The sequence below is a fragment of the Trichoplusia ni genome, chromosome 2 (assembly GCF_003590095.1).
Source record: "Trichoplusia ni isolate ovarian cell line Hi5 chromosome 2, tn1, whole genome shotgun sequence".
NCBI classification, from domain to species: domain Eukaryota; kingdom Metazoa; phylum Arthropoda; class Insecta; order Lepidoptera; family Noctuidae; genus Trichoplusia; species Trichoplusia ni.
Genome location: NC_039479.1, coordinates 1,824,610 through 1,837,861, shown reverse-complemented (window position 1 = coordinate 1,837,861; position 13,252 = coordinate 1,824,610). Strand labels below are relative to the sequence as shown.

Below are 13,252 nucleotides of genomic sequence, written 5' to 3'. Positions count from 1 at the left end.
ATCATATAACCTTATTTAGAAAGTAACAGTCAGTAGTACCAGATAACAAATGCATAATTATAACACTACTACAAGGTCACAAGAAAGAAATCACCGCAAAAAAACTTACAAGAACCACATACTTCAGACCCACAGTCTTCTAAGTTTCTTCATCGTTGGTCAGGAACTCCAAAGGTCTTTTTAAGCTGGTCTTCTGCACGGACGACTGTAGCACGCGCGAGTCTTAGTAACTTAAAGTACGTCATGGGTCAAAACATTTAGTACTTTACATTACTAAAACGCGAACGTGCTTTGTTGATCTTCTTCTAGTCTTGGTTTCTTGTATTCTTCCTTTCTTCTGGGTTTGTCTTCTCGGTATTACATACAAGTAGCTGACGAAATTACTTCGGGAATCTGAAATGCCCTAATAACCTCCTATGTAATGTGTGTATCTAATGCATAATACTCAAATGATTCACCATTTAGCAAGAAACAATTTTAATGCATAAAAATACTAAAATCAAAAATAGGTAAAGTATGTGTGCTTGTATCATTATGAAGGATAATTTCTGGATATACTAAACAAATTGTGAAACTCCATTTACCAATAGCATGGTTTCGTTATTTCTGTCAGTCATAGGCTACATCAATCAATCAATTTAGTTTATCACAGTCCACTGCAAGGAAAAGACCTCCAAAAGTCGCGGTTTTTTAACACGAAAAATATCGCCATCTTGTAAAGAGGTCAAGATTGTGATATTATAGATAGTAACCTCAGGAATAACTTAACTGAATTCGAGGATCCTTTTACCAATAGAAAGTAGGCAAATTTTTTTCGAGACCCATTATACCATCAATCCAGAGACCAACTCAATGATACCGCAAAAAGAAGTAGGAGCAGGGCCACTAGTAATTAAATAACTAAGTATTTGAGAGTTTATGATGGTTCTCAAAGCTAAAGGGACGGTTATCAGATGTTATATCTCTATATGAAGTATTGTTTTAGGTTCATATCTCATGTCCCTTCGTTACTCTTGGGTATCCAACATTTCAGGTTTTACGCTTGCAAAACTTCGCATTTCTGTCAAAAAATCATAAGTTTTTTATAAGTTAACGACTTGATCGAGCTCTTTTTGGAAAGTTGTAGCACATAGCTCAGAATTATGAATTTTAACTATGATTATGAAAATGGTCGGATTTGACATCATTCAATGATTTTACATTAATCTATAACACTATCTATCACTATCATCGGCCTAGCCTTTTCCCAACTATGTTGGGGTCGGCTACCAGTCCAACCGGTTTCAGCTGAGTACCTGTGTTTTACAAGGAGCGACTGCCTATCTGAGCTCCTCAACCCAGTTACCTGGGCAACACGACACCCCTTGGTTAAACTGGCTGTCAGACTTTTTCAAGCTTCTGACTACCTGTAACGACTGTCAAAGATGTAGGAATAATAGCCGGGATCCACAATTTAACGTGCCTTCCGAAACACGGAGGAACTCGCTATGACAAAGATGGTCACCCATCTACGGACCAACCGACCTGTGATCGAATCACTTATGCGGTTATAGCACAGCCACGAGCTCCTCGATCCACTATCATCTCATCTTATCATTTATCTTATTTGTACTGAAATGAAAGATTATAAAAAATGTGTCTTTTCTAGAAGGGCTATTACTAATACCCAACTAACAGCCACAAAGAACGACGCACAGTAGATGCATAGCAAAGTTTTGCCATGATATAACACTGTAAGGTCTTCCTCATTGTCAAATGACATAAGGACAAATATTCAGAGAACATCTCTTACCGAAGTATCGCTCTACATAAAGGGTTTATTCTCTTGAGACTTGAAGGTTTAATTACGTGTAAGCTACATACATTTTCGTTCTGCGGCTAGGCTGCATTGCGTGTCAGACAAGCAATCTCGACTGATAGGCAGATAGGTAGGCGCGATATTCGCCATTTGTAATTGGCTTTGTTGATACGAGACTGTGCGTGACTGTGCCCTGCGGTACAACTGAGGTCACTTCGACAAACTGGGTTTAGAGTAGTCGATTGCCTTTGTACATATTTGCATTGTATGGACTTTTCACATGACTATGTCGTTTTATTTTACAATTAATTATTTGGATATTTTTTTTTCTATCTTTTTAATGTGTTTTACTGCGTGTAGCTTATATCGTAAGCGGAAACTGATTATTCGTCGGTTTTCGGCCATTTATTTAAACTTATAATATTTAGACCAAAACACAGTCGTGCCAAAGTATGCAATAAGTTATTTTTACATGTTACGGTCGCACACATTAAGGTTATGTTTAAGAAGATATTGAAATCACATATTCGACAGAAAAACAACATTAATGTGAAGAAACCCAATTTGCAGTAACATTAGACAACGCGAGAACCTGTGCCGTTAACAATAAATGTTACATAAATATTTACAACATAGCAAAAAACACATCTCAAGTTAATGTTAAACAGTAGTAAGTATAGGAAAATACGATACATTAAATAGCAGTTAGGACAGAGGCCTTGGATAATAAGGAAACAAAACCTTAGAGAGTGAGGAGGTAATACAAGTATGTACATTGGAAATAGGACTTAAAGAATGAGGAGGTAGTACATTGGAAATAGGACTTAAAGAATGAGGAGGTAGTACATTGGAAATAGGACTTAAAGAATGAGGAGGTAGTACATTGGAAATAGGACTTAAAGAATGAGGAGGTAGTACATTGGAAATAGGACTTAAAGAATGAGGAGGTAGTACATTGGAAATAGGACTTAAAGAATGAGGAGGTAGTACATTGGAAATAGGACTTAAAGAATGAGGAGGTAGTACATTGGAAATAGGGGTACAAAAGTAGATTTAAGAAAAGTGCACACAATTAATGACAGCCTGTCACTTTTTATAGAAACTTATTTTATCGAAAACAATTAAATATCACATACCAAAAATCCAATGAATAAATATTTTATTTTTTGGAAGATATGTTGAACACCATCCTACCGTTGTTCATTGCTAAATTGTGTTCGCTTTGGCTTTAGCCAGCCATTTTACACGGACTGTCTATCTGATAACCTCAACTCATTTACTGAGAAAACAGTATCCACAGTCATCATAATTGTAATGACGACAAATTTAAATATATCAGCGGTACAACTTCAGCTTTACAATCCTGGTTTCGGGTTTATTTAAAAGGAAAATTCATACCTGCTCAGTAATCGCTCTTGCAATCACTAGGTGAGCACTCTTTACAGTGATAGCAGGTACTAACTAAACCCACAAGTACGTGTGGTGTTGCTGTTCTTTTGTTTCTAAGCAATCTATTCCACTGATATCTAAGGAATGGTCGTGATGTTAAGCCAGTCGGCGCCCTAAGCATTGTTGCACCTATAATGAAATGATTCTTGCAGTTCAGCAAAGTGACAGGCTTATTTTGAGCCTTATTTCAGAAGTCATAGAGTTGTGATTGCTAAGCGTCGTGCGTACCGGTATGGTACGTGCTTTTTAGAACTTCGAAGAATTTGGATCTTAATTTAAGGATCTTAAGTTCTATATTTTTTTGTCTTCAGTGAGTATGCAAGCGACGCTAACATAGTGCTTGTTTAATATTTGATTGATCTTGTAAATTGATATGTAATGACTGCGTGGCGTGTTTACTCACGTAAGGCATTTCGGGGTGAGCTTTGGATTTTTGATGATACGGTGCTTTTAAGGACGGATACTTCACCAATAAAAAGCGACCAGGTTTTTACACCAAAGGATTTTATTGGATAGTTTCTGGGGAGAAAAACTTAAAATAAGAGAGGATAGAGGGTAAAACCAAAACAGGGATATTACTATTCCCTGACTCGAAACTTTTGGACAGACGAAAGATTTTCAAGAGATGGGATAGTCACCATCAAAAACCCAAATCCCAAACTTAATCTAGGTGTAAGTGTGAGCGAAGCAGCGTGCGTACCTAACTCACCGTCATGCATGGGATCGATGGTATGTATCATGAGCTGCAGCAGACCGTGGCGGAACTTGGCGGCTGGTGGGGGATTCTTGCTGGGGCCCGGGGTCGGCGCTGCCGTCGCCGTGTTCGTGCCCACTGACGTCTCGCTCGATGTCGTCGCATTGCCGTGCTGTTGGCAAAGGAGAAATTATTATTAGTAATTTTTGTAGGTTGTTTCTGGAGTTCAGAAAAAAATAATATTTAAAAAAGAAGTATGATCGTTGAAATGTTGGAAATGTAATTAGATGACGAAAAGAAATAAACAATGAAAGTATTTTTTCTTGCATGAATGATAAAATAAATGTAGGCACACTGTGATGAGACTAGGGAAAAAAATATGGTACTTTTATGTTTAATCATCAAGGCGTGTAAAACACACTACAGAGACATACCTACTTATTAGCTGAGAATTGAATTTGATGACATAACGATATGAACTATAATTACGAAGATATTTTAGCAGTGTCTATTAAAGACTTAAGATAGAGACAGTGTTAACTCCTGTTTTCATCTATAATAGTTATCGACATCAAAAAAATATTGCATGAACCAAAGAAAAATGTATGCCAGCTATTCGTCTCAAAATAAGTCAGGCTGAAATTAATGACTCCAGAAAATAACTCATCAGTTCCAATATTATTCTCATCTTTACATTAAACAAAACAAAAGAAGAAACGAAATACCAACAATTTAGAAAACAGCGTTTGATTGAAGTTCAAACAAACGTCCAATCCGTATTCAGCTAAAGACCGTTTTGATTGGACAGACAATACATTTGCATAGCTCAGTCACAAAGGGATGCAAATAGGTTTGGCGGCTACTAATGTGTTACGAGATACCCAGGGGGTCTACTACCGCCTCTTGAAGTAAAACAATTGCATTTAGTGGGAAAGAGATGTCACTCTACGCCATGCGTCATCCTGGTTTCACAATTACTATTTGGTGGCATAGTGGTAGTATGAGAACGATCCTATGGGAATATGAAATCGGAATAAAAATTAATGTGTGCTAATAAAGGTTATAAACTATCTCTGTACCTGCCAAATTTCGTCTGAATCTGTTCTGTGGTTTTTGCGCGAAAGAGTAACGAACATACATACAAACTTTTGCGTTTATAATATCAAAAGGAATTTCATCCTTGTGTCACGGAATTTTTACAAATACTCAATTCACAACCACAGGGACACCCAGATTAGCCCAGCATTCGTGGATCATTAACACTTGCCCCACCAGGGGATCGAACCTCAATCGTTTGCAAAACACCGCTCTCGTACCGCGACCTTATCCATGTCCGTACTATGAATCTGTCCACTTTTTGTGTCATTTATCGCTATACGAGAAAACAATGGGCCCGCAGCAGCGAACCTTTGTTACAAAGATTCTGACGTGGATTCAAACGAGACAAAAGGTCTAAAGTAATTGAGATTCAGACTTTTGCAGGCTTTATTCACGTTTGTTAAGCATTTCTGTGTTACCTACTCAATGTGGGAACTGTAAGTCTTTTTCGTTTAACCTTTAGCTTTCCTCGAGTCTTGGTTTTGTAGGGTACCGTAGCCAAAGCGTATTATAGAACCTTGGTACTGAGACTTCGTTGTCTGACTGCTGTATCTCATGAACCGTGATTAGTAGGCAGATTAATTTTTCACTGATGATGTATTTATAAAAAATACTATGTAATATACTAGGAATATTAATTAGTTAATTTAGGGAATGTAATTGTTCTATTAGTTTTTTTTTAATTGAAAAGAAGTATCTTGTCTGATACCCCAAGATTCTAGCTCAAGCGTTGTTTTTTTCTTAAATCAAAGATCGAAGTAGTTTCGATTTGTTTATCTTTAACCTATTTGTACGGAACATTTTATTAAGCGAGTCCGACTCGCACTTAACTGGTTTGAAGTTAACGTGGCTCTATATTAGTATACTACGAGTACATTGCCTATGCCTGAATAATTTGGTGTAAAAGTAATCTTGTTCATTTTAAGTTTCATTTCAACGCACAAAAGCAATTTTAGAAATACATATATCATGACTACACTGACACTTGAATTTTGAAATAATCAACACTTGAAAATTCACTTTTTAAATACACAAACAGCTCAATCTCAAAAACTAAATGAAATATTTGAACATATTTAAAATCCTCATTTCTTTTCGTAGTAAAAACATTATTATTTTCTTTATAAACTTGTTTTCTCTCTTTAAAACAGTTGTGGACCAACATAATACTCTTTCAGACGTTGCCTTTTATAGAGTGACCGCGGAGTTGTTATTATTTGTCTACCTTTTTTAATTAAGGAGGGAAAATGAACGGACGTGAAATAGAGCCATTTTAACTAGACCCGTATGAGATCTGCTTTGTTTCACATTTAATGTGCACTTGGTATATGTGAGGTAAAACTCAGGTCAAGTTATACTGGTTGTTTTGGTAGAAAATGTTGGATTTTTAGCAAAGATATATCTACTTGTTATTGCCCATGGCTTTGCTTGCTTGACGTTTTATTTTAATCTGGTAATCTACATTTTTTTTGTTCAGATTCATCAAATTCAGACAAAGGCAGCCGAAGTACCAATGTGATGTTTTCATAGTGATATGTACTGTCAAGTTGCCACTAACAAACGGTGAAAGTAGACATCGATCGTCGAGAAACCTGGATTTCAAACATTGGTATCATCATTGAAATCGCCAACTCTTAGTGAGCTAGCGTGGTGATCCGAGAGGGTTTATAGGCTGCTATAAGTTACTTACTTAATTAGTATTCCACTAAAGGAAAAAGGCCTGCCTTGCTCCCTTCTATTTGTGATAATTATTGTTTTTGGTAAAATAGTATTATCATACACAAGAAAAATGCCCTTAATAAAGTTTAAAAAAAATCTAAACTCACTGCTTATTGAAAAATGTTACTATGCAGTGGATGATTTCCTAAACGATTCATTTTAATTATTATTGTATTCTTTTATTTTCTCTTAATTTTATTTTCTATTGTATGTTTCAAATTCATTTGTATGGCTTAAATAGTACCTAAAAATGTATAAATCTTTACTTAATTTGTTATATTTGTACGCCTTCATGGCAAAACTTAGCGCTCCTTATGTATCTTTAACACCAGCATTTAATGTACCTATGTTTAACAAATAAATATTCTTGATTCTTGATTCTTGAGACTCAGCAATAATGATTGAATATACGAAAGAAAAGCTTAAAAACATGGTCATTTTTTGCGCTTAAATTACGCTAAGAGACAAAAACTAACGGCTCTTTAAAAATAAATATTATACCGCGAAAAAGAAATGTTCGATCTTCCTAATTGTCTTGGAGCAACCTCAAAGATCTTTTGTCTCATTCAACAATATATATCATTTGCGGAACAAAGAGAGACGCAAGACTAATTAATTCACTGAATTCGAAATATAAATGTGTAAGCACTTAGGTCGGCCATTATGAGAAAGACGTTTATTATTCTTGATGCTTAGGGCGTGTTCAAACGGAACGTACTTATATATGTTAGTTTATTTCTTTAACTTATTCACCGCTGATTGTTAGCTGGCTCTCTGCTTTCCGTAAGGAGGAAGGTGTACAAGAGGTTTCCAAGCCTTACGAATACAAAGAGTCATTGTGAGCTCCAGTATGAACATGGAACTATATGGTATTTTTAAAAGTCGGTACGCAAAAGTTAAAAACTATTACTATTCGTTAAAATAAATAAATAAATTACTGTATACTATCACTGTGGCTCCAATGTTTCGCCGTACTTCTGATAAAATCAAAATCAAAAATCAAAAATCAAAATCAAGATATCACCTATACTTAAGATAACTAATCGCAAGAAGTAACAGCTAGACAGTTAACATTTTCACAGATGATAGTATTTCTTGTGCGGCTTTAAGAATAAACGAGGAATTTTTAAAACATCGAGTTTATGGTCAAAAATTTGTATGGATTTTATAACTTTGCATTTTTTTGTTCTATTTGAAACAAAGTCCTCATTGTTGTGAGTTCACCCTAGTCTGTTTTTTTATTACTACGCGACTAAGCCTAGTAGATTCTGGGTCAGGTGTGATCCAAAAAGTTAGGACATGTATCGAAATGTAATAAACTGCATAACACTCACGCTCGGTCGGTGACTGACTTTAAAGCTGGTTCTAACTAAACCTCCACAGGCAAAAGCTTGTTAAGAATAGTTGTTCGAATCATTACAACAATTCATATTGATAGTACCACCAAAAACTCTCCTGATTCACAAAAAAGTGAATTACTACACTCTTCTTCTTGTAAAACATTGTTAGTTTTCACTTAAACCTCGTGCATAATCTCGTTTATATGAAATGTAACACTGACAAGACGGCGAAATTAATTAGGCGAAGAGGAATTTAAACCGCAATGATTAATGCAGACGCCTCGCAAACACTCGGGTTTATAAACGACGCAGTCTCTGAAAACATGCTTTATAAATTTTACCCAGTGAAAGGTTCAAAAATTCAACTGACTTTAAATATCCATTTTTTTAAAGTAAGCTTTTAAAATATAGGCTTTTAAACCACGGGAACAAGAATATAAAAAGAAGCTCTCCAGAAATGCGTTGTCAATAATATGTCGAAACTTCTAAACCGATTTTTATTAGGTCAAAAAGTTCTATCATGAAATTTTTTTTTGGAGATATTTGTCGATAAACACAATTACATTTATGACATTTAGAACACCGGTTTCATAGACCATACTCAAATAGAGGCTAATTTTAAAAATGTCACTGGCAACGGCAAACAATAATCTTCTTTTTAAAGTAGGTTAAAAATAATATGAAAGGACATCGTATATACCGACGGCTAATTAAACCTCAACAGACCCATAATAAACCACACTTGTGAGCCATTAAATTATTACGCAATCACGGCTATCGGCAATCGAGAACGGCTCTACCCGAAAAACCTTTGTCAAAAAACCATTGAACACGCCCGATAATTCACTAATTAATCACCGAAAAATAATTTAACGCCCCATATAAGGCTAATTAAACATCCGCTCGAGGGAAACGGGAACAATCACAGGCATACGTGCACGTAAAATTACTTCGAAAACCAATCACGACTATGGTCGCCGACGATAGCCAATCCGAAACCAATATTTCGACAACAGTACCCCACTATTCGAGCTTTTAAACGCAAATTGCTTTACGATGCGACGATACCACCATTTTCAATTTTCCAATTATTCGGATTTCTTTTTTAGTAAAATTGTGGTGTCTTTTTTGAATTTCGAATAATAAAATATTACGGTTTAATGCTGGCTGAAATGAATCGGCTATAAACTTTATTGATGGTTTTATCTTTAGGATTCAATAAAAGAGTAAATATTTTCGGACGATAAAATTTTTCCAGTTCTGGAATAACGGTTTGGAGTTTTTCGCATATAGGAAAGATACACGTAAAAGAATACTTTCATTTGCATGACAAAAAACAGGCTATTTTTTGAGGATTACTTTTTGAATTTCATCAAAACTACTAAACGAACGAACTGATTTACAAAGGGTTTCGGTTCCTAAGTATTTTTTCTTGTAAGGTTTAATAAACAGATTTTTATTAAAAACTTGCAAATTGGAACCGATTGCACAGCTGCATACTACTACCGATTTTCTCTATTTATTGGAATATTAACCTAAATTTTTCATTCCAAAATCGACCTTAAAACTTAACTGCCTTGCTCTAAAATAAATTTTAACGATTTTAACTCTTGATTGAGTTTCAAACTTGTGGTTCTGAAGGTCGATAAAAATCTGATTCGAGCGAAGTCACGTCTGAGTGTAAGAAGGAGTTCTAAAGTTTCTATCATCTCAGCAATGACTTATCGAAAAATGAGTTTTCCAAAAGCTGCAAGACTTGGTGCTTTTTAAAATTAAACTGTATATATATATATATTTTTTTCTTTTTGAAGATATCTAAGCAAGCAAAATCCTCTTTACCTACGATTATTTTTCACTCATACCTAATAGATACTTATGGTCAAAATTCTACTCTTTCGCTTCATACCACAAACCTCTCCATTGTTACTGATTCTCATCTCACTTACCCCAAATACTACATACAAAGAATCTCCATTCAAATATTTTAAAGCCAATTTAGAGGGAACTTTCTCAAACGGCCGCAAATCGTATGCGGACAATGTCTGTCACATTACATATAAATTATGGGGCAAGTGGAAAGAGACAGATTGGCCGCCCTCGCGTCAGACGCTGCCGACAGAAAAGGGGTGACAAACTGCGGCTTAATATAGTCCGAGGATTGAGGATGTTCTGACGTTCTTTTGTTACTTAAATTATTGGTTTACATGCTGTCCTCGATTTAAGTAAGCCTTGAAGGATTTATCCAAAGTTTGAGGTAAAAAATACACTACTGAAATTGGTTCAAGGTTTACAATAAGTAGTGGACAGTTTTATCATGGTAAAAACCGTTTAAAAGTATTAAGAATTTCGGACAAAGATTTCAGGGACGTCTTTAAGCATTGGTCATCAATGTCTACGAAAAACAAGGTTCGGGCTTCTGGTGAAAAGCACCGAAACCTTTTGGTGCGTTACAGAGGTATGTGTTTGCTCTCAATCGGAATGGGAGAGGACATGAGCCTTAGTTTGGAATACTGATAATTGAGTACAGAGGTTTTGATTGTTCAGATATTCAGTGCATAAAAGTAAGGCTACGTTGCCACCAGTAATGTGAGCGGGAAATGTGTCGTATGACGACGTGTAGCGGAGCTGTAAAACTACTTCCTTCTACTTTTAGAAAACTCAGATTGTGGACTGGCTAAAATAGAATTTTGCAAACCTCGCAACACATCCTTCGCTTCTTTTGCACAATCAAGCTCTACTGAATCCTTCCCACAATAACTGCGATGACCGAGGCCAGGCAAATGAAGCGATTCTATAAGTTCTCCTCAATCTTCTTTTTCTTAAATTTTATATTTAGGAGGTTTAAAAAAATCTACATATAAAGGAACTTGACAAATATGTCGCTGTTTAATAGTCAAATATTTTCCATATAATTAATACTTTTTTTTTTAATCAGCCAGTACATATTGAAAGGGTCTTAGAAATTTTCCTTTAAATTCCACTTATGCATGACTATTCGCGATATTATTTTTGAACGTGTTACAATACGCAATCCACAACAATTCTAGAAACTCTTGACCTAACCAGGCACCAAAATGTTTTAAGAGATCATATACTACATTTTCTCTTTTCGTATACAAAACTATGTACAAATAAGGAAGTATATATTCCTACATGCACATACATTTATCGAGTAACCCTCATTTAGCTAAGTGCGACAAGATAAGAGCTAATATTTCTGCCCAAGATTTCGCCCATTTTATGTTAGCTGACATTCTCTATAATCCCACTGATAATGCTCTACTTTGTTAAGGGTTGCCAACAAATGTTTGGACTTATACTTTATCCGGTATGAGTGCTGGGACATTGTATGCGTAATATGTTTGCCTAACACTGGTCGATATTTTTTTTCTGGGAATGTCCTCAAATAGCATTGGTAGAAATGTGGTTCTGACTAAAAGTAAATAGGAGAGATTTTGTGTTTTATCTGAATTGAACTTTATAGCTTCAGATTTATTTTTGTAAGAAAACCGTGGATATATAATACAATTAACTATGGAGTTTCTTGTCGGTTCTTCACCATAAGAATGACACTTTGGAACCGTGCGACTAGAGTCAGTAATGTAACGTTTTAAAAGTGTCTGAGACGCGGTTTATTTGAAATAAAAACTTTTGATTTTGATTTTGAATATTTCTGTCTGTAACCAGTCTCATCCGCCATGTTAATTAAATTTTCTTTACCAGTTTTTAAATCATCGCCAAAGCAGGTTTCGGTTATTGCTCAATCGGCATTTCAATTGAAGCAACTAACAGAACTTGAAAAAATTTCAAACAGGAAAATATAAGAACAACTAATTTTTTAGCTATTCAATTGAGATTTAAATTATTTTTTTCTAAAGAGACAACCCTAACGACTTTCTAACAGTGGTTGATAGCAAGTTTATGGCGGCCTACAGCCCTAATCGTCGCATTAATCGACCGATAAAAATTCGTTTACGATTTTTTAATTCAATGGTCATTTATGTTTCAGGGTCCCACAGGATTCGTTTAAAGAACTCGAGATATCGGATTAAGATACGGAAAGGATTTTTGTTTTAGGCTTTATTTACATAGGTTTGGATTATCAAGGAAGATTTATTATATTACATCACGAAAAGCACGAATGTTTCGGTATTATTATCATGGAATCCGAATTTTTACGCCTAATAATTTAACCAAAAGCATAATATTGAAAAGTCGGGCCCATTGATCCTTGTAAAAAGGAAAGGAGGGACAGTTTACCCCTCAGCGGGAGAGTTCAGGATTTGACCGGGTTACATAAAGTTGGTAAGTATGTGGTCTCGGTGGAGCTACAGTTCCATTGTGCCTACGAATTCGTAGCACTCGTAGTCCGCATAGCGATCTTCGTAGGCCGTTTAATTTTGTAAGGGCCTGTTTCACCACCGCCTTATTACTTCTCGTTAAATTACTTGACTATTTTTTTCATACAAAGAATGTATTTTTTTTTAATTATCTGCCAGATAGCGATTTATCAGATTGTGAAACAGGCGCTAAGACTTATAATATAGTTAATCTAAAGAATAGTGACGCAAGTGTACTTACGCCTTAATTCCGTGTCTCTGGGTGCAGTGTGTGTGTGTCGTGTGCTTTTTATCCTTTTTAGTGAACCAAAAAAACTGAAATGGATTTTATATGCAAAGCGTTGGTTGGATGAAAACCAAATATAAAGATCGTTAAAATGAAAAATGTACAGACTTTCTTCTTTTGTCTTAGATAAAAAAACGTTAGTATGAATGAAAATACTTTTACAAAGGGAACATAAAAATATATTTTAATAATCAAATAATATATAATTTTAATTACAATCCGCCTCTCTTGTTTGAAAAGCGACATCTGTTGACTAGCAAAAGGGTTACACAGAAATCATTAATTTTATAATTAAGTTAAATACTAAAATTTAAGACAGTTAGCTCGCCCGCTTTAAAAAGGGATAAACTAACATTCTAATGTTAAATGTAAATCTAGATAAACTCTAGACCATGCTCTAATGAATCCTGTTTATGAGAACTATAAAATATTCGACGTCCATTACTTCATGTCTACGGAAGAGGTTCTGAGAAAACGTGGACTAAGCCAGCAATGAACGTTGAATATCGTCGAAAAGTAATTTCACAG

At 35.2% G+C, this 13,252-nt stretch overlaps 1 protein-coding gene across 5 annotated transcripts in view; it reads right to left on the bottom strand.

The window, feature by feature from the left end:
• The window catches only part of LOC113502590 (sodium/potassium/calcium exchanger Nckx30C), a 73,703-nt gene that overhangs the window by 19,334 nt on the left and 41,117 nt on the right, over positions 1-13,252 (bottom strand). For 4 of the 5 annotated variants that reach the window (XM_026884211.1, XM_026884231.1, XM_026884241.1 and 1 more), the window contains one exon: positions 3,948-4,113. In XM_026884211.1, coding sequence (XP_026740012.1) covers positions 3,948-4,113 — 166 coding nt within the window. The remainder of the gene's footprint in view (positions 1-3,947; positions 4,114-13,252) is intronic. The other variant, XM_026884221.1, reaches the window with a different exon arrangement.